This window comes from Spinacia oleracea, chromosome 4 (assembly GCF_020520425.1).
Source record: "Spinacia oleracea cultivar Varoflay chromosome 4, BTI_SOV_V1, whole genome shotgun sequence".
NCBI classification, from domain to species: Eukaryota; Viridiplantae; Streptophyta; class Magnoliopsida; order Caryophyllales; family Amaranthaceae; genus Spinacia; species Spinacia oleracea.
This window is the reverse complement of record NC_079490.1, coordinates 167,547,496-167,573,295: the sequence shown is the minus strand read 5'-3', so window position 1 is coordinate 167,573,295 and position 25,800 is coordinate 167,547,496. Positions and strand designations below refer to the sequence as shown.

General features: G+C 38.3%; 1 protein-coding gene across 1 annotated transcript; it reads right to left on the bottom strand.

The window, feature by feature from the left end:
• Positions 1-752: 752 nt before the first annotated feature.
• LOC110776123 (galactolipid galactosyltransferase SFR2, chloroplastic-like) lies at positions 753-4,218 on the bottom strand. The gene is made up of 5 exons (XM_056842592.1): positions 4,074-4,218; positions 3,747-3,969; positions 1,730-1,951; positions 1,131-1,299; positions 753-1,037 (listed from the first exon to the last, which is right to left on the bottom strand). The coding sequence occupies exons 3-5, from the start codon at positions 1,879-1,881 to the stop codon at positions 753-755; spliced, it is 606 nt and encodes a 201-aa protein (XP_056698570.1). The 5' UTR covers positions 1,882-1,951; positions 3,747-3,969; positions 4,074-4,218.
• Positions 4,219-25,800: the final 21,582 nt, after the last annotated feature.

Below are 25,800 nucleotides of genomic sequence, written 5' to 3'. Positions count from 1 at the left end.
TTTTTTTTAACATATTGAAAAGTCATTTGTGTCGCAGATTAGCTAAAGTGCGACACAAATGACTTTTTAATATGTTAAAAAAAACGTCATTTGTGTCGCAGATTAGCTAAAGTGCGACACAAATGACTTTTCATCATGTTAAAAAAAAGTCATTTGCGTCGCAGTTTTAGCTAATCTGCGACGCAAATGACTTTTGGATATTCTAAAAAAAATGAGCTGCTGATTTTATTTAATCCATAGATTAAATAAAATAAGCAGCTTTCGGTACTAGTATATTCAGAGCATAAAAATAAAAGTAAACTAGGTGAAAATTTCGACAATATTTCCTTTGTAATTTGACCCTCCCCAATACCGGGAATGTTATAATTCATTAATATATACCTGTCAAAAAGTTTACAACCTAATAAAAGGCAAATTCACCATAGATCAACCAACAAGTTGATAACCTAACTACACTTTAAACATAAGTGTAAATATTACAATAAACTAGCTAAATATCGACATTGCTTATAAAGTAATCAGCCCAAATATCTTTAAAGAGCAATTGTTAACAAGCTCGGTAACAATTACTAATTTGGAACAACAACCTTGCTCTTGATAAGAAACTGAGAATTGTCACCTTTGATCTTCAAACCATAGCAAAAAACGCCACAGCAGACGAACTCTCTTTTGTCAAAATGGTTTATGCAACCTTCTTTACCATATCAGAATAACCTAATGTTAGAAACACGTCTACAATTCCACACTAACACTCAAACCATATCAAAATTGAAATATACACAGAGAAAAGTCACAGTAAGAACCATAATCATGGCACCATAAATAGCGAGTAAGTGCTCCAGTATATATGGCCTTCTGATTAAGTCAGTTTCGTCAGCGACCCCATTTTCAGTAATAATAAACGGTATGTTTAAATGCTTGTATCTCTCATGGAACTGAAGAAGCATACGGAACAAGCCATCAGGATAGACCCCTCGTCCAGACTCACTGTATTCATCTGTCTCTACTAGCTTTAGTCCAGCACCACATACAGCTTCCTGATCAGCAACAACAACAAATAACTGAAGAAGTTAATTTCATCCTTTTGTAGGGACATGTTTTAGAAACAACTAACCAGGGTAAACAACAACCTGCCCATAATAATTTAACCCAACATAGTCCATCTTCTTAGATATGCTGTCCATAAAGGGGTAAAGAGTCATGGAGTTGGCGATTGTGACAGCAGCAATATCAAAGAGGCCATAGGGTCGCATAAATGAGACATGATGAGCAACACCAACAAGTGGCTTTGCTAATTTGCTGCAAGAAAACAATTTTATAAGTCAATAGCTACACAGATTTCCTTCTAGAGGTTTGCCCTGTTTAATAACTTGTATAGACAACAATAAATGACATTTAAACCACCATAAGATACAACATCTGAAACTTGGGGAACCTAGTGGTGGAGTGGTGGTGAAAGTCTGCTCCTTGTTCTGAAAGAAACAATAAGCTCATGTGATGATGAAACAAGCCAGAATGTCCCTTAGCAAAAGGAACACTTTCATAAACTCGTGATGCAGCATATAAATCAGTGCCCGTGATTCCGTGAATCATCACATCATTTTTGGAAGATAAAACATGATTAACTTTTAGTTGCACCTATGTAGTCAGTGTTTCTAATAGGACTTGTTAACAAAAGATCTTTGGCTTGATTTTCTCAGTTGTGCTCAGAAGTCTGAAGAAAAATAACCTGTGTTCATGGATGTAATCATATGCTTTTGAGTGTGCAATGGCAATCCAGTCCATGGTTTGATTGTATACACCAGTTGGTAGAGCAGACGTTGCCGCCTCCAACATGTCAGGATTACCGCCAGGCCAAGCACCAGCACAGTATGTCAACATACAAAAGACATGAGGCTCATTAAATGTTACCCAGTAGTCTACCACATCTGAAACACTGTGAACAACAACCCTGCAACAATAAACCACAGACCAAGTATTACTAAAAGGAATTCATATCAAGGGAATAAGTGATAGATGTATAGTATGATCCAAATGAAAGCCCGGCATGACAGCTCCCACAGGTAGAGTATCAGTACAAAAAAAGCTGAAAGCAGTTTACCTTGATGCACATTGTATTAAACACAAACCTACTTTGTTACTTATTTGCCTTCACATAAATAATGAAAGCTGATAAATGACTTTCGATCAAGATCAACAGAATAGACACTCTCCAAAGAAAATTGAGTCACTTATTTTAGGCGAACTGAATCAAGCTTCCAGGATTTTATAAGGCAATAGCCCCCAATTTCCATAATTGTACAATGAAGTCTAGCAATCTAGAATTCTAGATGGCTACTACTAGAAACTAGAAAGTCCCCCCCCCCCCCAAAAAAAGCATGCAAAATAAATCGTGTTCATTGGGCCATATGTGAGGAAGGACTGGAAATATGAGAGCAGTGAGAACTTAATAAGATTTCAACAATACGATCCCCATGGTCAAAAAACTTTCCGAATGAAACAAATTCTAATTCTAACTGAGTCTCCGAACTTAATTGAGGTGAAGCTAATTTAACTTGATCATAAGTTAGAGCTAACAGAAGCAACACAAATATTTGGTACAATTATGCTTTGGAAAATGGAGTGGGTAAGAGCATTGAGTTCTAGCAGGAAAATGGGCCAATGTCTATATCAGAAACCACTATTCTAAACATCTTTTTGGTGGAAGCAAAAATAAATAGATACACTAAAACCTAATAGAGAATCAAATGTTTAGATAATGATCATTTGATCTAGTCTGCCAGACTAATGTGACCGATGGCATGTATGAGCATAACAGCAATTTTATTTATGAACATCAAGCAGAGACTACAAAACAGAGGACAAGTTGTCCCATAATAGAAAGACAAAAGCATTGTTATTAGGCTATTTCTATCCTAGGAGGCTAGGACAATGGCCTTAAACACCATCACAGTAAGACAAAAGCATTGTTATCAGGCTATACACTGTATATATTTAACCTACCAGTTTATCATAAACTTATCATGAACCTAGACCAAAAGATTTGGGTATAACGAACCTTGTTCTCTTTGCCACAGAAACAAAAAATCTTAAGACTACAAGTGGGATCCGTACAGGGGATTTAAAGTTATAATCCTTATAGGAACACTCATATAACCAAGAGACCAATATAAAGTGAAGCATCAAATCAAAACCCAAAAACACCGAACTATCAACCTAATGTCTCTAAAATGAGATAAGTAAACATAATCTCACCATTTGAGAAAAGGGTTCCCAAAACAGAAGTTGTCACCAGTAAACAAAGCTTGTACAACTCCATCGTAACACCTCTGTAAATGGATGGCAGACGATTATTAAAGAAATAACATAAATTGGATGTCTGGTATCTCATATCTCATAAGGTTGGACCTCAGCTCAAAATAACTCCTAGAAAAATCAATTTTTCCACAGAAACAGGAACACCAATCAAACTTCCACCATGTTTACATAAATCAAGCTATTTAGTCTTAAGAACGAAAAAGGAGACACAATCGTCAACCATTCATCATTAATCCAGTTCAATTTCCATTCAAAGTCAAGTTCAATCACAATAAAACAGAATCAAGAACATTAATTTCAAAGCTGAAGAGAAAATGAGCAAACTCAATAGAATTCAAACGAAAATCCAAAATTACATAAACTGAAGTTCAAAACCCTAACTAAATGAAGAATGAAGGAGACAGATGGAAGCATTACAAAATTCTCACCTCCGACTAACCGTCCCGCCTCCTTCCTCCACCTCGCCGCCGTCAATCTAGTTTCTCCAGAAACCTCCGCCGTCAAGCTTCCCTTTCCAAGGATTTCGAAATAGATGCTTCGATTGCGACAGTAGCAAGGGTGCGACGCCGGCGGTTTCAATGACGCTTCCACCTCCGACACCCTCCTCCACCTCTTCTACGGCCCCGATTCTCCCTCTTCCGTTGTCGAAACCTATGATTTATCTCAAAAAATTGAAGAATCAAAAACTTAAACAAAAGTGAAAGTTCTAAAACCTAAAAGAATTGAAGAAAGGAGGAAAGAGATGGAAGACTTACCTCATTTACAAACCGAATTTTTGTGCAAGAACCTTGCCGGAGGAAAATTTGAGCGGCGAGGTTGAGGAGAGAGAGGCAGAAACTGGATCGAGTTTGAGGAGAGAGGAAGAAGCAGGGAGTTTAGGAGAGAGAGAGAGTGTTTGAGGAGAGAGGTAGAATTAGGAGAGAGTGTGTTTGAGGAGAGAGGTAGAAACCCATTGACACGTCCGAATTTTTTTTACCTCATTTGCGTCGCAGAATTACTAATCTGCGACGCAAATGACTCTGAGATCATCGTAGAGTCATCTGCGTCGCAGATTAGTAATTCTGCGACGCAAATGACTAATTTTAATGCTTAAAACTGTGAATTGCGTCACATGTTTAAATGTGCGAGGCAAATGCGGTGATGCAAATGATTGTTTTTCCACTAGTGCGAGCTCCCTTGCTCGTCGTCGCATGCCCGCACTATACAACACCCCTTAAGGGTAACACGTAGCGTCCATTGCTTTGTGCGTGCAAGTTATATGAGCAAATCGCATAAAAATTAAAAATTTTATTTTCAAAATTAATGACAAATTAATAAATCATATTAATTTCATAATTTTATGGCGAAAAATCGAAAATTTATTAATTAATTGATTTCCGATTAACATGGATTCAAGTCTAAGTCATAAAATTTTAAAATTTAACACAAATTTACAATTTTTATGGTGGTTTTTAATCATAGGTATTTAATTAAATTACTAACTAATTATGAAAATCAAATTAATTCTAAATTATTCCAATTTTCAACAAATTAATCATAATTACAAATTAGATTGCATAATTAACAAGGCTAGGCATTCAAACTTGTTAAACATATACAGTAGGTCAATCAAAAATTCAAGATTTAACAACAAGAATCGCAAATATTTAATTTAACATCTTAAATTTACAAAATTTTGCGTTCGAAAAACTAAAACCTCCGAAAAGTCATAGTTAAGCTTCGAATTTGAGAATTCTGGGTTCGGTCGAAAAATACTTAAATAATTAAATAAACGCAATTTGCAATTAATTAACAATTACGAAAATTAATCACCCCTTTTAATTCTTGCAAATTTGTAATATTTAACCATGTTTATGCAATTTAGATTATGAAAATAATAAGAGGCTCGTGATACCACTGTTAGGTTATGATACATATGACAATACATAAATCATGCGGAAAAACCATAAAGCCAGGAAAGCATATTATTTACACATAATCATTTAGCATAATTTAGGAGCATACACTTGTAGCGTGCCCTCCCTAGCTGCGCCCGAACCGAACAAGAACAAGTCTTTAGGACTCCAAATGTCGTCCCTCCGTAGATAGTCCACAGTACGTCCGGATCCGCCTCAAGATTGACCAACTAGAATCGCCCTTGAGGTGCTTAGGAATTTTCGGCTATTATTGTGCAAGAGTGTGGCTGAATTTTCTTTCAAAAACTTACCCTTTGAATACTTCAATCGTCTTTATAAATTATGACCCTAGGCCCTTATTTATAGAGGTTTGGAAAAGGAATTGAAATCCTAGTAGGATACGATTTAATTAAACTTAGAATCCTACAAGGACTCTATTTAAATAATCCTAATAGGAATAGGAATTTAATCATACACCAAATCCTAATAGATTTAGGAATTATGCATGGACACAAACACACACACGCACGGAGCTACGAGGGCGCCCGCACGCGTGCGCTCGGCCCACGCAGCCCACGCTGGGCAGCCTTGCCTTGGCGCGCTGGGCCTGCCTTGCGGTGGGCCTCGCGCTGCCTTGGGCTAGGCGTTGGCGCGCGTCCTTGCTTGCTGGGCGATGGCCTGGCTACGTGCTGGGCCTTCGTCCGACAGGCCTCGTCCGATGCTTATTCGTACGATACGCTTCCGATTAAATTCCCGATTCCGGAATTCACTTCCGATATGAACAATATTTAATATTTCCGATTCCGGAATTAATTTCCGTTTCGAACAAATATTTAATATTTCCGTTTCCGGAACTATTTTCCGATTCCGATAATATTTCCGATTCTGACAATATTTCCGTTTCCGGCAATATTTCCGATTCCGGCAATATTTCCATTTCCGATAATATTTTCCGATACGTGCCATGTTCCCGTTTCCGGCAACATCTACGACTTGGATAATATTTATATTTCCGATACGATCCATATTTCCGTTTCCGGCAATATCATCGTTTCTGGAGTATTCATTTCTTGCTTGTGACGATCTTAGCTCCCACTGAAACCAAGATCCGTCGATTCCGAATATCCATAGATAGAGTATTTAATGACATTAAATACTTGATCCGTTTACGTACTATTTGTGTGACCCTACGGGTTCAGTCAAGAGTAAGCTGTGGATTAATATCATTAATTCCACTTGAACTGAAGCGGCCTCTAGCTAGGCATTCAGCTCACTTGATCTCACTGAATTATTAACTTGTTAATTAATACTGAACCGCATTTATTAGACTTAATATTGAATGCATACTTGGACCAAGGGCATTATTTCCTTCAGTTCCTACAGCTAATGCAGCAATCCGTGCTCCATTTCCCACTCGTAGGTCGACTTCTCCCTTGCTTAACTTTCTACTTCTTCTTAGTCCCTGTGGATTGGAACATAAGTGTGAGCCACAACCTGTATCTAATACCCAAGAAGTTGAACTAGCAAGTATACAGTCTATAACGAAAATACCTGAAGATGGAACGACTGTTCCGTTCTTCTGATCTTCCTTTAGCTTCAAGCAATCTCTCTTCCAATGCCCCTTCTTCTTGCGGTAGAAGCATTCGGATTCAGAAGTGGGTTGACTGACCTTCCTCTTTTCAGACTTGGCGTCAGTTTGCTTAGTTGGGCTGGCCTTGTTGCCACCTTTCTTAGCATTCCTCTTCTTTCCAGATTTCTTGAACTTGCCCCCACGCACCATAAGCACATCTTGCTTATCACTTTTGAGCGTCTTTTCAGCGATCTTCAGCATACCGTGAAGCTCAGTGAGCGTTTTGTCCAGACTATTCATACTGTAGTTCAGTTTGAACTGATCATACCCGTTATGAAGAGAATGGTGGATGGTGTCTACAGCCATTTCCTGAGAGAATTGCTGATCTAGCCGACTCATATTCTCAATGAGTCCAATCATTTTGAGAACATGTGGACTTACGGGCTCGCCCTTCTTAAGCTTGGTATCAAGAATTTGCCTATGAGTCTCGAATCTTTCGACTCGAGCCAGATCTTGGAACATGTTCTTTAACTCACTGATGATCATGAAAGCATCTGAGTTGATGAACGTTTTCTGCAGATTTGCACTCATGGTGGCGAGCATTAGACATTTCACATCCTTGTTGGCATCAATCCAACGATTGAGGGCTACCTGAGTGACCCCGTCGCCTGCGGCTTCGGGCATCGCCTCTTCCAAGACATACTCCTTTTCTTCTTGCATAAGAACTATTTGCAAGTTCCTTTGCCAGTCAAGGAAGTTTTTCCCGCTCAACTTCTCCTTTTCGAGAATTGATCGAATGTTGAATGAATTGTTGTTTGCCATAATTAAAACTACAATTGAAAAGAATAAACAAATAAATAACCATTCACAGTTTCTCTTAATAAACTTAAATTCTAGCATACATGCATAATTCAATGTTCATTAAGCATTTTATTCAAGTTATGTGTTCCGGCAGGTGTGAATAAAATGATTCCAAGATCCTAAAATCCATTGAAGAATTAAGCACAGTTTGTCGACTTAATCCTAAAACATTTTAGGTAAGCAAAAACCTTTTTCTAATAGTATAGAAACTATTCTTGGTTGATAGGCACGTCTAATTAAGAACTTATTAGGTAAACCTATCGATTTTGCCACGACATAAAAGGACTCCTTACTTATATCGTTGAGTTTCACCAAAACTAACATGTACTCACAATTATTTGTGTACCTTGCCCCTTTAGGACCAATAAGTAACACCTCGCTGAGCGAAAACTATTACTAGATTGATGTAAAGGATATCCAAGCAAGTGTATATTTTGGCATGGCACCTTTTAACTTAATTTTTAAGTTTGGAACTTAAGGCTCTTACTATGTTGGTTAGATTTTAAGTGAACTAAAATCCTTAATCATGCAACATAATCAAGCCACAATCTCATGCATAATTAAGACATATTTAAAGCAATAAATAACTTAAAGCATGCATAAGATAAATGTGATCTAGTATGGCCCGACTTCATCTTGAAGCTTCAACTTCAAAGTCCGTCTCGAAAATCTCCGTGGGAGGCACCATTTTCTTCAAATAGGATAAGCTATAATTAAACTAATTACAACTATTTGATGGTACGCAGACCATATTTGAATTGAAAAACAATTTTGGTACTTTAGACCAATTACATTCAAATTAATGGTACGCAGACCATATTTTCTATCCTATTTGGGCCATACTAGTCACTTCATAACCTGCAAAACAGTACATATACAATATATACCATTCACCCATTCATTATCATGAATGGCCCACATAGCTGGTTAGTAAAACACGTTATGCATCACATAAATATTTGCAGCAATTAATTAAGGGCACCAATAATCTAAAAATTATTCAGTCCTTATTAATTCTAATCATGTTGTTTTAACGTTAAGGATTTGTAGACCTAATCAAGAGTTTATGACTAAAAGGGCTCCCACTTAAACGAATAAATTCACATGCTTTACTAATTTTAAACATAAAAATGTATTTCTAGTCTAACCGGAAACATACAAATTTAATTAAAATTTAAAGCTCATATCAATTTATAATTGAATCCACATATTTAATTTATTTTCAGTCGTATTTAAATTAATTCATGATTTTAATTTTAGTAAAATAATTAGAATAAATGAAATTTATTATAATTATAATATTCAAAATTAAAATCCAAGAAAATAATTTAAATTATTAATTTTAAAATTAATTAAAATTACGTAAACTGGAAATTTCAAATTAAAATTTTAAAACGATCTGATCGTAACATGAGGTGCGCAACATCATCACGCAACGCACAGCCATAGGCCACACGCACGCAGCCATCGCTGGCCATGTGCGCGCAGCCTATGTGCTGCGTCGCATCTGCTGCTGCTCACCATCGCAAGGTGCGCGCCAGCGCTCGTCGCAACACGCTCGCTGCTCACCATCGATAGGCGTAGCGCTCGTCGCACGCGAGCTTGCGCTCGCTGCGCGCGAGGCTTCGCACGTTGCGCGCGGCAGTTGCGTCGTGGCGCAGCTCGCCTGCTGCCCACACGCGACTGTCACTGCCTTGCTCTCGCCCTTGCCCAAGCGCTCCTCGCACACAACACACGACACAAGGCAGGGCTGCTGCCTTGTGCTCGTGCACCCTAGCCTTGCTCATTGCATTCGTACCGCATGGGCGACGAGCTCCCTTGCTCGTCGTCGCATGCCCGCACTATACAACACCCCTTAAGGGTAACACGTAGCGTCCATTGCTTTGTGCGTGCAAGTTATATGAGCGAATCGCATAAAAATTAAAAAATTTATTTTCAAAATTAATGACAAATTAATAAATCATATTAATTTCATAATTTTAGGGCGAAAAATCGAAAATTTATTAATTAATTGATTTCCGATTAACATGGATTCAAGTCTAGGTCATAAAAATTTAAAATTTAACACAAATTTACAATTTTTATGGTGGTTTTTAATCATAGGTATCTAATTAAATCACTAACTAATTATGTAAATCAAATTAATTCTAAATTATTCCAATTTTCAACAAATTAATCATAATTACAAATTAGATTGCATAATTAACAAGGCTAGGCATTCAAAAACAAACGGAGTCTCTCTCCCTCTTTTCTCTCTCTTTTTAGGGTTTACAAAAATTAGGGTTTTCTAGGGCGGAAATAGCCAATTTTCTTCGGAAATTTGGATATTACCGCCCCTTCTCTTTCAATTCTGTTGTGTTTTTGCGTTAGATCTCAATAAAACTACATAGTTTCAGTGTAGTAAGTACCCCTTTAGTGGGTTTGTTTGTTTCAGGTTAGTAAGTACCCCTATGGTGGGTTTGTTTCTAGTTAAGTTTTGTGTGTTTAGTTCAGGTTGTTTCTTTGGTAAAGATTTATGCGGGATCGAAGAGGATGTCAATCTTTCGAATACAATCAGACGAATCAGACGGAAATCATATTTGTCACGGCTACAACAAATCTATAGACCCACTCGTCAATGAAGGCTGTAAATCATAGCGATATAAAAGAGGGTATACAGAATGTTTGATATACTACGATCGTAGCTATGGTGAAAGGAAGTTTTTATTTGATTCGATTGTTATGTATTTGTTAGATTTAAATCTTTATGTAGATGTCGTATGACTTTTTATCAATGAATTAATTTGTTTATCAAAAAAAAAAAAAAAAGGCTAGGCATTCAAACTTGTTAAACATATACAGTAGGTGAATCAAAAATTCAAGATTTAACAACAAGAATCGCAAATATTTAATTTAACATCTTAAATTTACAAAATTTTGCGATCGAAAAACTAAAACCTCCGACAAGTCATAGTTAGGCTTCGAATTTGAGAATTCTGGGGTCAGCCGAAAAATACTTGTTTTGTCAAAATTTTAGAATGCCTTTTACATGCGGAAATGACACAAAAATCACTCAATTTGGATGAGTAACGAAGAAACTGCCGAAAAACCGCGTACATATAATTAAATAAACGCAATTTGCAATTAATTAACAATTACGAAAATTAATCACCCCTTTTAATTCTTGCAAATTTGTAATATTTAACCATGTTTATGCAATTTAGATTATGAAAATAATAAGAGGCTCGTGATACCACTGTTAGGTTATGATACATATGACAATACATAAATCATGCGGAAAAACCATAAAGCCATGAAAGCATATTATTTACACATAATCATTTAGCATAATTTAGAAGCATACACTTGTAGCGTGCCCTCCCTAGCTGCGCCCGAACCGAACAAGAACAAGTCTTTAGGACTCCAAATGTCGTCCCTCCGTAGATAGTCCACAGTACGTCCGGATCCGCCTCAAGATTGACCAACTAGAATCGCCCTTAAGGTGCTTAGGAATTTTCGGCTATTATTGTGCAAGAGTGTGGCTGAATTTTCTTTCAAAAACTTACCCTTTGAATACTTCAATCGTCTTTATAAATTATGACCCTAGGCCCTTATTTATAGAGGTTTGGAAAGGGAATTGGCATCCTAGTAGGATACGATTTAATTAAACTTAGAATCCTACAAGGACTCTATTTAAATAATCCTAATAGGAATAGGAATTTAATCATACACCAAATCCTAATAGATTTAGGAATTATGCATGGACACAAACACACACACGCACGGAGCCACGAGGGCGCCCGCACGCGTGCGCTCGGCCCACGCAGCCCACGCTGGGCAGCCTCGCCTTGGCGCGCTGGGCCTGCCTTGCGGTGGGCCTGGCGCTGCCTTGGGATAGGCGTTGGCGCGCGTCCTTGCTTGCTGGGCGATGGCCTGGCTTCGTGCTGGGTCTTCGTCCGGCAGGCCTCGTCCGATGCTTATTCGTACGATACGCTTCCGATTAAATTCCCGGTTCCGGAATTCATTTCCGATACGAACAATATTTAATATTTCCGATTCCGGAATTAATTTCCGTTTCGAACAAATATTTAATATTTCCGTTTCCGGAACTATTTTCCGATTCCGATAATATTTCCGATTCTGACAATATTTCCGTTTCCGGCAATATTTCGGATTCCGGCAATATTTCCATTTCCGATATTATTTTCCGATACGTACCATGTTTCCGTTTCCGGCAACATCTACGACTTGGATAATATTTATATTTCCGATACGATCCATATTTCCGTTTCCGGCAATATCATCGTTTCCGGAGTATTCATTTCTTGCTTGTGACGATCTCAGCTCCCATTAAAACCAAGATCCGTCGATTCCGAATATCCATAGATAGAGTATTTAATGCCATTAAATACTTGATCCGTTTACGTACTATTTGTGTGACCCTACGGGTTCAGTCAAGAGTAAGCTGTGGATTAATATCATTAATTCCACTTGAACTGAAGCGGCCTCTAGCTAGGCATTCAGCTCACTTGATCTCACTGAATTATTAACTTGTTAATTAATACTGAACCGCATTTATTAGACTTAATATTGAATGCATACTTGGACCAAGGGCATTATTTCCTTCACGTACCTCCCAAAGTGCGAAATTTACCCAAGTAAGCGAAGGAAAAGAATTGAGTCAACCAATCCAAATCATAAAGTTCTACGATGTCTACCCTTTCCAATCCTTATGTTCTTAGACGCCTTCGCTCTGGGGCCCCTGCTCAGCTCATTTAACCCATCCATATTCTCATTGCCATAACCCAGGAAACCATTACCTCGACTCTTGTTCTTGAACTTATTGTCAACTGCAAACCACGTACGGCCATTGACACGTGCGTCATACCCATAATTTCCAAAGCCCAAACTTGCTCTTACACCACCATTAGCATAATGACCATATAACTTGTTTGGATACATCCTGTTGATATACCCTTGAGCCGTCCCCATGCTACTCATCGGCCTTGGTTGATGTAAACTCATGACACTAGCTTGAGGCTGCAAATTGTGAGTCATAGCAGATGTAATCCTCATGCTTGACCAATACCTATACAAATTATCCTATCTCATTCAACCAATCTTTCAAACCTTCTTGAGTCACGAATAAAAAAGAAGACAAATGAAAAGTACAAAAAATGTAAATAATACAAAAGAAACTTTGCAAAGCGCCTTTAAAAGTTCGTCTAAAAAGAAAAAGAAGCATTTAGCGCACCAAAAAAAAAAAGATCCGCCCAGAAATCCTTTTCAGCGCCCACTGTTGGGCGCCGAAATTATTAACGCCCCAGCCTGGGCACTGAATCTCTCTGCTCGCCAAATTTTGTCCAGAAGTGCTCGTCATTTTATCCGCACATGCACGGAAAAATAACGAACACTTGGAGGGGTACAGCACGTATTCAGATATACGAACCACCAAAAATACATGTACTCAAAAAAATATAAAACAAATTTTTGGCTTACGGCAAGGCAGCAGATTAAAATAATTATAAACTTCACTTATTCTACCGTTTCAAATAATATGTTTCCACCTTAGAACGTACTTGTTTAAAAGCGGCATTCTAAGAAACCATTTTCTAGGCTACGAACTACGCAAGACCTGATTCCAAATTAAATCAATTTAAGGCGGATACGTAGGCAATCCATGATTCGGTCCAACCAATTTGCAAAAATGTTAAGAGCCTATAGAATAACAAGAATAAGAAATAGAGTCCCTTATTGAAATTTAATTACTTGCAACCCAAGTCGAAAGAAAAATTTAAGTCAAAGGAAGAATCCAAGTCATCAAGATGCCAAAATGAGCACACATCGAAAAATAATAAGGGCACGTACCCTTTCCAGAAGGAGCACTCACACTCCTAGGCACTTAGCCAAGACTCAAAAGATCGCTTTGCCTCAGTTGAATGGGGGCTAGCGCAAGCGTCCATGACCTCTAAAGTACTCGACTTGACCCTCCCTAAAGCGAACTAACTCACTTAAAGACCTTCTTTCACCACTAGACATAGTCGTTCGCTTAAAGACCTTCTTTCACCACTAGACAGTCATAATCGCCAACAAGTAATAAAGGCAGTAAGCTTGCAATAAAGAGGATTGTTCTACGACGTCCCCCTATCGTTCCTTCGAACTCAGGGCACCCGTTCATGGTAATTCAAATGCTTGCGAATCCCCTTTGAAAAAAATCTGACATTGTCAATAGGACCTGGCACTTAACCAAGGCTCACCCTACTCAGACATATGACACGGGCATCTAAAATCGAAATCTAAAAGCATCATTAATGGGAAGACATAATAGCAACTAGGGGCTAAAGAATTGAAATGAAAGAGCTAGGGAAAAGAACTAAGTATACCTTGATCTTTTGTACAGACATACACCAAGTAAATCTAAGTCAATCTGAAAACGGTTTATATTCCCGCCATTCTGGAAAAGATGGCCCTAAAAGCCCAAAGCATGTGCCACACGGGCACAAGTAATATCTTGACGCCTGCACCCTGGCTTCCAGCAAATCCTTAGACAGCATTCCAAAAATCGTAACAGTATTTTGATTCACTCATGTAATCCTGTACGAACCCTTCTATAAGTCAAACTTACTTAGGACACCTCGGATTGTACACAGTAGGACTCGGATTTCAAATAATTTTCAAAGACTTCTTCGAACATAATAAAGTGTCATTGGTTTTAAGCTAAGTATGCGTTTATCTCGATGTTGCAAGTGAGTCAATGAGATTTTTAAATATGATTATGGGTAAAGAAAGGCACCTAGCTTTTGGCCAAGGCACACTTCAACATGTGACTACCTTGACCATGGCAATATCGCACAATACGACATTTACAAGAAAGTAGCAAATCACTACTCGAACATACCTCGCACTAAACGAGTCTGGTTCAAACTATTCATGATCCGTGTCACCATGAATGCATAAAAACGTATGCCAAGCATTATAGCACCAAGCCAATCCCGTAGCTGCAATTGGGGGCTTGAGAAAAACACTCTAAAAATGCTCGAAATGACAATTTTATCGCAAATTCTCGACGCTAATGCTATACACACGTCATAGGGGCACAATCCTAAGCTTTAATCGTGTAAAACGAACCTTAGAATGGCTACAACCCCTCCCAAATTCTAAAGTACTACTTAGAATATATAAAGTCACCCCACTAACAAGGGTAACTGAAAATCGAGAGTCACCAAAACTCCGATCAAACTACTGCACATAACGCTCGCCCTACAAGCACCCGTTACACAGTCTACGTCGTTCCAAAGCAAAAGCAAAAGAAAATCAAGGATAAAAAAAAAAACTGTCAAATTCTGCCCAGAAATCATTTTCAACGCCCAGAGCTGGGCGCCGATATCTTTAACGCCCCAGCCTGGGCGCTGAATATCTCTGCTTGCCGAATTTTGCCCAGATATAAAAACAAGAAAGACACATCTATGAATCCTCGCATCGAACGAAGTAATAAGTCTTAGGTGCTACACTTGTTCGAGCACCTGAACGAGGCGATGAAGTACTCCAAAGCAAAAAAATAATAATGATGCCCCAACACCTGGAGGAATGTTCCAAGACACCCTGTTAGGCCACATAAGCCTACATCGCACCATAAGTTCAACCGTCCCATGGTACAAGTCTAAAAAAAAAGAGTAAGGCATATTGCACTAATGCAGGCACGACCAAGAGCACGTGTAAAAGAGGCAAAGACTACTTATCGCCCAAATTCAAAATACAAGCCACACGACTTCTACATTAAGGATTAGAGGTAGCAAAATATTACCTACCACGAAAGGGATAGCTCGCACCTACACGAGCGGAACCCCAAGGCATCCTTCTCGAAAGAACCTACAAAAATCGTACGCCAAAAGGAAGCATCCCAACATGCATACTTGGGGGCTCCAAGCTACGAAACAACCAGAGCAAAATAAAAAATCTCGAAGCAAATGTTTGAACAATCAAAAGGGCACGATGTTTGAGCCCACTTCATGAATGGGCCTGAACCCTATCAAGCTTCTAAGCAAACTATTCAAAATCAGTCATTGCTCAAAAAAAATGATTCAAGCAAATTGATTAATGGACCGCACACAACGGCCATTCTATGAACGCTCGTTCGCACATACATATCATCACTCTAAGTATCGAACACTCACGAACGCGTTTAAAAGAAAAAATATATACGAGCGATCAAAAATATACGCCTCAAGGTATGTTCCTCGGGCCATATAGACTCGCCCAACTATTGCAATAATCGCACGCCTTAAGAGCGACAGTTCCTTTAAATAAGCACCCCGAAGCGACAAACACCGTAGTCCACCAATCGGCTACGGCTTCTCGAGAAATCATCACGATCACTCAGCTCATTGTGATCTCTAATAAAATTTTACGTTCCAAAAATAAAGAAAAACAAAAGAGAAGAGAATACGTAGAATCTCCAAGTGAAATAAGCGAACGGAAAAGAGGCAGATCTGCCCAATAATCAACTCCGACGCCAAATCCCACGCCTGACTTTGGACGTTGAAGATTAATCCCACAATCGTTCTAAGCTAAGAAATGGCGAACGAATAATGAAATAATAAACACCGTTGGTCCACTATTAGGCTATGGTTTCTCGAGAAATAATTATTCACTAATCAACGGTGATCTCAAATGAACGGTTCGTTCCAAAAAAGAATCTCTAGACGAAAAAAAAAGAAAACGAAAACGAACGAACAAGAGGCCAACTGTGTCATCAAGAAACCTCGCCAGAAATCATTTTCAGCGCCCAGCGTTGGGCGCCGAAATCTTTAACGCCCAGGCATGGGCGCCGAAAATGATCCCAGACCCAAAAAGGCCCCTGACTTCTATAGGGCCCTGCCGTATCCATTCGACTCAAAAATTGCCGATTTCTTTACTGAAAGTCGCACCTCACGGCTTTGTTAGGAGTAGCACACCACTACAAAGATCGCTCGCACTTACGAGCATGATCCCAAACACGATCAAGGACATTACAAAATACGTATCCCCAAGGAACCTCTTTGACAAGAAGTGACCGTCAAGCACGAGTGCTTGAGGGCTCGAAAGAAAATATATATTTCAAAAGAGAGTATGCAAAGTTAAAACAATATTCCCAGACTACGCTGTACGAAGTCCCGTGTTTGGATAATCTCAAAAGATAAAACCAGATTACGACCTCAAGACAAAGGTCGCCGTTGATACTTATACATAGTCCCCTAATCAAGGACCCAGGTAGTGGCAAAATTGAGCCGAAAAGACTAGCTCAAAACCATGAAAGATGATGACCACCAGACAATGGTCCGTCTAAGCACGTTGTCAACCCACATTCAGGTTGTAACTAAATCCGAGCATCCCTCGAAAGAAAACAAAATTCTTCAAAACACAAAAACAGGCTCGCCCACCTCCAGCGGGCGGGGTCTGCGTCACTAGCCGCGCAGGTCCTCAGTTTTCGAAAAATAAAGTCTTCAAATTCAAAATAGGCTCGCCATTTTCAGCCGGCGGGGTCTACGTCACAAACCACGTAGGTCCTTATTTTCAAAAAGCACAAACAAATTTCAAAATAGATTCGTCCACTTCTATCGGACGGGGTGTCCACCCTTAGCGGACAGGTTCGCCATCTTTAGCCGGCGGGGTCTACGTCACAAGCCGCGTAGGTCCTTATTTTCAAATTTCAAAATAGATTCGTCCACTTCTATCGGACGGGGTGTCCACCCTTAGCGGACAGGCTCGCCATCTTTAGCCGGCGGGGTCAACGTCACAAGCCGCGTAGGTCCTTATTTTCAAAAAAAGCAAACAAACTTCAAAACAGATTCGTCCACTTCTTTCGGACGGGGCGTCCACCCTTAGCGGACAGGCTCGCCATCTTTAGCCGGCGGGGTCTGCGCCACTAACCGCGCAGGTCCTTAGTCGCTGCAGCGATAACTTTTTCTGGTTTTCCCTTTTCCAAAAAATTAAAGGATTGGTTTTCCGTTTTTTTCCAAAAAAGAGCGATGTGCTGGATTTTCCTTCGTTTTACGTCCCATAAAAACAAGGGGGTTTTCTCGTTTACCTAGCCCTGAAAATGAGAATCTTTAAAAACATTTTTACCTCGTGGTTGGGCTTGGCCAGGCCCAATTACACTTTATAGCTTTGATTTCGAAAACATCTGTAGCTACTCCCAATGACAAAGTGAGGGAGTTTCTACGCTTCTTTAGATACTTCCAATGACAAAGTGAGGGAGTTTATATACTATCCGTTGACAAATCCCAATGACACGTGAGGGATATGTCGACACTTCAAGTGATGACCCTTAAGTCAAATGTTATCACTCGGGGGCTCATGAGACCCTCGCAAAAATAGGTCACCATGACTTGTGTGACGCACTCCGTCTAATACTTTGACCATCGTCTTACTCCAAGACTCAGTCAAAGTGGGGGCTAACTGTAGACACCTACTTTTGTCCCCTCCCGAAAGGGAAGGTTCCATGATGAGAACATGAATCTCCACTTGACAACGCATCTCCTATAAAATAACGAATCTCAATTCCCCTTTTAATTTCACCCGAAACCTGCAATTTATAGAAACCTGCTATTTATAGAAACCTGCTAAAAATAGTAACTGCCGTAATGGGCAATTGATTAAAGTGGCAAGTCATAAAAGATAGAAACCTGTCAGAATTAGGTGTTGCACTCCAACATAAATCCTAAATGAGATAGAAGTTGCGAGAGAATCCTATTCCTAATACGATTCGAAAATAAGAGTTACGTATTAAATTAAAATCCTAACGAGCCTAGAGTTCGTAACGGGCCCAGACGCATCCCGTCATAAAATTAATACGCACTAAAAGACTCGATTAAGTCTCATACACTCCGGATTCTAAGAGTCTGAATCTGACAAAGAAACGGCCCAAACATCAATTTCAACGCCCAGCCTTGGGCGCTGAAATTGCCTGGATCCTATTTTCAACGCCCAGAGCTGGGCGCCGAAATCTTTGACGCCCAGCCCTGGGCGCTGAAAATACCTGGGACGTGTTCTTTCCTAATTCCTCGTGGATTAGAGTTCTACAATTCTATCTTTCCACGAACTCTTTTCTATAAATATAGTCCCAAGATCGACGTGAAAGGAACACACAATTCATATTCTGAGTATTGACTCTAAAACCCTAAGCCTAAGCCTCACACTGCGAAATTGATCACGCGTTCTGTCGCAATCGATCCAAAAATCGAACAGAACGTATCATGTCCCGTAATTTGAGATTCGTTAAATAAAAGGAGAAATAGCAAAGTCAAAGTGGTTAGTTTTCTGAGAACCGTGATGCACCTCTCAAGGGTGCGTCGTAATGTGTCCCTTTTCCATGATTTAATTGCTTTCCTCGCCCTTTTATAAACTGTTAAACTAATTGAATCTGATTGTTCTATCACGCCTAATAAAGATAATATTTTTGGGAAATTGGATTATCATGCTAGGTCCCTTAATACAATCTAAATCAGATAATCGCGCTCGATCTAGTATTATATGTTGCATATTATTAAAATCAACTCATATTAGTTTAATAGTTAACGCATGTCCCTTCAATTATTTATGCTGAGCTAGTAAGGATATCCTGCCTCTGGAGTTATCGAAGAGCGAGTACTCCTCTCGGTAGTTACAATCCCCCTAACCCTCAATCTCTACCTTGCGGGTGTATGTTGAGAGATCCCCACACCAGGGATCACAAGGGAACCTACGACCGTTGTGGTCAAACATAATTGCACTCCCTTTATGTCACGATAACCGGGTTTTGTCAGTTTTTCTCATTGTCGTTAAAAACTGAATGGTGACTCCTATATTACTAGTCAATTGGGTGTAAACTCATAGGAAATCCAATTACACTTGATTTGACAAAAAGAAACGTCACACCCACGAGGGACGAGGTCACGCATTAGCCTCGTGCTTTTTCGACCCCCTCACAGCAACCGAATTAACATTTTCAACCATCCAACCTCATGCCTTATCAATTCATATTCCCAACCAATCCATGGAGTAATAAAAAGAGGGAGAGGAAGGACACTACCGGATAGTCGGTGGGTGTAAATACCCTCAAATGATCCAATTTCTCCATTTGTAGTCAACTTTCTCCAAAATCGTGTTTTTCTTTCCATATGCTATCGAGAATGAACGTTTATTCCACTTAGGTACCTAAAAAAAATTGAAAAGAAGCATAAGTAAGAGCAAAAATAAAGAAAATGAAAGCAATAAAGCACGGGTTACTTCCCGAGAAAGGCTTGTTTAAGGTCTCAAGCACGACCTTTCTAGTAAATAACCCGACAAAGAACGCAAGTGTTTGTCAAATGCATCGACACACATTTTATGGAATAAAACATATGCAATGCTCAAAAGAAAAGCATGCACAAAGATTAGTGCCATTCTATGCCAACAAGGAGAAGGATGCCGAAAAGAAGTAGGATCAAAGGATAAAACAAGAAAATAAGAAGAAGAAAAATCAAAAGAATTAGAAAAAGAGGAAATAATCGACAAACTCTCCTCAACAAACTCTTTTGGGGGGGGGGGGGGCAATCTCACTCTTTTCCTTAAACATGAACGAATTGGGCACTTTGAGAACAATGGAGGCAAGATTATCATCTAATGCAGGTGGTTTGAGAAAAGAAAAAGGGTATGGGATGGGAAATGAGGGAACTAGGCCAAGCTTTCTTGAAAATGGGACATAAGGGGAAGGGGTAGAAACAAGGGCTTCACAAACAACTTCTCCTACATCACAAGACTTCAAAACATAAGCTTTTTCGACCAAAGGGTCCTCAATCAAGGATTTTTCCTCCAAATCACCATCATTCGCCTCAAAAACATCCTCAACCACCAAATGAGATGTCTTAATTTCACATTGACCAAATAATTCACTCAAGGAAGAGGGGATATGAGAGGATGGGTGCTCTAAAGATAGCGAAAAGGGAGTGAAATTAAGGTCACTTGAGATAGGAGTAAGAGACTCAAGAATAGAATCATCAATCAATAAGGGCTCATGATTCTCTACACCCTCAACTAACCAATATCCAAAAGAGGCTACCTCACTCTCCTCAACATCATGCTCCTCATCTTCATCATCCCAAAAACCACCATCAAGATTTAGACTACTCTTTCCCAATTGATTTTCATTCTCAATATTCATCAAATCATCATCAATAATAGCAAAATGGTCTATGGGTTTCCGAATAGTATTGATTTTAGCCTCAAGAAAGGTTATATGATCGGCTATTTGGTTGGCCCTAGAATTAAACTCTTTGATGCAATTCTCAAGGAGAGGCTCCAAGTTAGATTTTGATGATTCCGAATGCATAGAATTTTGAATATCAACATGGGTAGAGGGGTCACAATCAAGCATGTAAGATTCAAAATCGGGGGTATGAGGGAGATCATGGGAATTCATGCAAATATTTGAAAGAATTTGATAAGAAGCATCAAAAACATTTACATTAGAATGCAACTCATCAACATGAGAATAAAGGGGAAGGGGATTAGAATCGTGAAAATTTGGTTCACCATTAAAAACATGTGGAGCTTCAAGGAAATTCATGAAAAAACTAGAATCAACATTAGAAACATGAGAATCCCGAACACATGTCCCATGATTGGTCATTTCCCAATCATAGGTATCTCTAGCTAACCAATTATAAAGATTCCAAGCTTCATCCAATGATTTAGCCCAAAACCCACCATGAAACATATTCTCAACCATTCCCCTAGTAAGCTCATTAAGACCATCATAAACTACCTCACACAATTCCCATAAATCAAACCTATATTCACTTCCAAGAGATTCGTCAAGTCTTTTAAAATACATCCAAAATGGTTCATGCTCAAATTGAGGAAAAGAGAAACTTGCCATTTTTTGAGTTTATCAAAATAAAACAAATAAATAAGAAAAACAAAATGAACTATGAACAATGACCTAGACTCATCTAACTAACACAAACTAATGCAAACCGTAGTCCCGGGCAACAGCGCCATTTTGATCAAGGGAAAAACTAGGTCGTTACTAGTCTCTCCTAATCAAACAAATTACCTAAACTAACCACTAAACACAAGTAAAGTGGCAAGCAAGGGTCGGAATCCATAAGGACTAAGGTGCGCTAATTTATGCTAATCAAACAACAAGCTAGGTTGCAATAGGGTTGGAAAAGTCAACTAACCAACTAAAACTAGACTAACTACCAAAAGACAAACATGGTCAAGGAATGAGATCAAACACCAACGATAATGAAACAAGTATACGAGCAATAATTAAGAATGATGATGCATAAGCAAAGTATGAATGATGCGTTGGTTAGAAATAGATCCCCAAATGACTCCCGCCTTGGATCAATTCTTATAATAGTCAAATGCGAACTCCCGTCCTACACACAACTACCCTTAGGTCACGGTTAAGCACAAACCAAACAATAGTGAACTTAGGTCACGATCCCTCGATTTTCCTAAAGTCAACTATCCCAAAATCTAAGTCATACACAAGTAGCTAATTTGCATACAACAAAGTTTGAGTATGCTCAAACAAACAATAATTTAATCATGCAACATCACCAAATTCAAACTCATTTACTCAAATAAATCATTGTTAGGTTTTCACCCAAACCCTAACCAACAACACTACTCAATCAACATAAAAATAATAAATTTAAAGACTTTAATAACTAATAGCATGATAATAAGCAAAAACAACAACTAATTTGAAGATTAAATTATAAAACTAAACATGAAACTAATCTAATCAAAGAAACATATAAAACAATAAATAAGACAATAAATGAAGAGAGAAAAGTAAGAAATTCTCATTGATTAATTGATGGAGATCTCCAAATCATTAATTCCCATCTTTGAATCATCAAAATCCATCTTAAACCCATTGTTCCTCTCACTTTCTCTCTCCAAAAACTAACTAAAATCCTAGAAAATTAGAGAACTAAACTAAATTATTTACATGGTAATGAATGAGTCCTTGTTTATGACCCAACTTGGTATTTTATACTACTCTTCTAAAAAGGACAAATAAAATAAAGAAAGTAAAAAAAGAAAATAAAACAAAGAAACAAAAAGAAATAAATGAAAATGAATAAAAGAAAAGGAAAAATAAAAAAGAAAGATAGAAAGAAAGGAATCCAAATCACCCAAAAATGCATCAGACCCCCTTTTCTTCTTCATTTCGTGTTCCCTTGTTGTTCCTTTGCTCCGCACCCAACCCCCGAATCAAAACATCATCAGCCATCCTCCTTTGCACTCCCTCACCCAATTCGTTGCTCCCTCTCATCATCACCGTTCCTCCATCATCGTCATCAACGATCATCGCCAGTCATCGATGCATCCTCGTCGTTGATCATCACCCATCATCGATCATCCTTCTCAACGGATCAGAATCAATCATCATCGCCTCACTGTCGATCATCATCATCGACCGTCAATCAATCCGACGGCCTACACCGTTTCTCATCTTCAAATCAATCACAACCATTCAATTTCATTAATTCCGTACAACCAAACGCGCTCAATTGTTCGGTCGAACTCTAATGGAAGTTCGGGCGAACTTCGTTGTGGTTTGGGCGAACTTCATTCAGGTTCGACCGAACCTCATACAATCAGGAACTCTAAATTTTCGGTCCGGTCGAACTACGTTACGGGTTCGGACGAACAAATACTCTGTTTTTCTCTGTTTTCTGGGTTCAATTTTGATTAATTTTGATTGTGTTTTTGCTGTTGTTGTTGGTTGCGAGGATGGTTGTTTTTGGTTTTGGAATGATTTTGGTGTAGATGGTGAGGAGATGAAGGTGGTGTGGCAAGGTTCGTGGGCTCGTCTTAACTGAAAGGCAGCAGTAGGAATGTTGCTGCAGTTTGCTCGTGTGAGGGTTGTGCAAGGCTAAGTTGGTGGGCTGCAGTTAGTGTGGTGTAGGACAGAGAAATAAGGCGGTGTAGGATAGGAGTGGTGGCTTGTTGTAGTTTGTTGTTCTTTGAGCCGTTGACTTTTCTTGACCGGCCTTTAAGCTTGTATTCCGATTCCCGAACAACATGCACCTACACAAAATAAAAATGGAAAATAGGAGAGAAACTAGAAATAGAAAAATTAAATAAATAATAATAATAAGAAGAAGAAGAAGAAAATAAGAAAATAGAAATAAAAATAGAAAATTAATAACGAAAACTAAAATAATTAAACTATAAAATTATAAAACAAATAAAATAAATAAATTACGGAATTAAGATCTAAAAACTAACAAAAATAGCTAAAAGCGCTAAACTAAGATATAAACAATTAAAATAAGAAATTAAGGAAAATAAAGACTAAAAATACTAAGAATAGAATAAAACGTCTCAAATTATGCCTAAATCACTATCCTATGAGTGACATAAATGTCACTCATCACCCAGCCTAGATGTTCCAAAATTCTTGCCAAGTTGATTTTATACCCTTTTGTGAATTGCATTGAAGCATTTCACATATTTCACTTTGAGTAAATATAGCCATATTTTCTCAAATTCTTGTGAAATAGGTAAGTCATAAAATCCATCTTTGGCATGAACTTTATTGTCTAGAAACTTCTAACAATAGTCCATTTCTATTTCATGTTCAACAAGCAAGACCCACGTGTCTTAAATTAACCATCTTTTAATTTCAGAAATCCATGCCATGGAATCTTAGAATGTTGTCTTGTTGATATGGTTGTATGACATTGCCAAAGATATGTGGAACTCAAATCAAAATGTTTGATTTGAACCTTCTGAAGTTTGAGTGTGAAGAGATTCGTTTGTTTATTAATCAATCATATGACTCAACCCTTAAATCACCATTTCATTCAAAATAAACACTCAACGAATGTTTTTGTTTACTTTGAATGTGACTCCTTCCGTTGTCCAAACAGAAGTTGATTATGATGATTAATGGAACAAAATACCATTAAGTTCCAGCCTTTAGAAGGACTTTAAAACAAACATGATGACCCTACAATTAATGTAGCACAACATTGCTTCATTTCCCACTTGTAGGTCAATAACCAGGCTTAGCTCCCGGAATTTGAGTTCTTAACAAGAGTCAGAACCTCAAGCGGTAATCTAATACCAAAGGAGTTTATTTGCTAAGTCATTTTTCTTTAACACAAACTTTTAGGCAGAAATTGAATCTTGAATTCATTTCTTTTGTTCCCCTTTCCTATTCTTTCTAGCACGTTTTCTTATTGTCCAAAAAGATCTTACTCTTTTCTTGATCTTCTTACTTTGTTATGCCTACAAAGTCCCTTTCTTTTATTCATTTTGAATGACCGCATCCAATGAGTCTAGTTCATTATCGAATCAAAAGAAAATTGGTTGTTAACCATTGGTTATACATGAGTCTTTAACTCAATACTTCATTATTCCAAAACTACCCAGTATTATGAATATATGAGGTCCAATTGGTCTACCATTCAAATTTTAGTTTGAAAACAACCATGAAGATCACTATAAGAAAATAGCATTCAAGATACGCTCTCACTCTCCTTTTCTTTGAGAATCGCTCTCAAAATTAGTTACCAATCGACCGAGGTAATATCACAGTTCTATTGTCCGAACGCAATAAAGTTGAAGATTTACGATTCTACAAAATGAACTAGCAAAGAAAACATTTATCATACTTTAATAACTTAAAATAAAAGCATTCACGCAATCATTAAAGCTATATATTAAACATTTCATTCATGTAAAAGCAAAAACATGGTCCAAAATGAATGAAACGATTCCAAGACCCTAAAAGTCCTAAATCCTTAAGCAGCTTTGGCATGTCTTAAGTAGTTTAAGATTCTAGGGTAAGCAAAACCTATTGCTAGTAATCTCCAAATTACTCTTGGTTAATAAATTAATACCATAATTTATCCCATTGCCACAACATAATGCCATTGTTGTTTGAGTTGAAACCACAATCAACGTGCTCCTTTGGGACGCCTTACCACCTAAGTCAACTAAAATAGCACTTCGCTTTGGCGGAAACCTACTACCTTAGATCCTTAGATTTTTGTAAGTGCTTGATTTGGAAGGCAATTTTTAAACTCAATATTACTTTGGACCTAGTTGTTTCTATGTTGGTTCGATTATTAAGTGAACTTAATCTAATCGAGTCATATGAAACAACCTATTCATGCAAAGTATACATACATACATTCAAGCATAATA

What these genes read in the sequence shown, in the direction of transcription:
- LOC110776123 (XM_056842592.1), bottom strand. Translation starts at nt 1,881, where the DNA reads ATGTTGACATACTGTGCTGGTGCTTGGCCTGGCGGTAATCCTGACATG. An exon ending in GATTACATCCATGAACACAG is followed by an intron (nt 1,300 to 1,729) that starts GTTATTTTTCTT and finishes GTTTTCTTGCAG; the next exon opens with CAAATTAGCAAAGCCACTTG. An exon ending in GGTTAAATTATTATGGGCAG is followed by an intron (nt 1,038 to 1,130) that starts GTTGTTGTTTAC and finishes GTTGCTGATCAG; the next exon opens with GAAGCTGTATGTGGTGCTGG.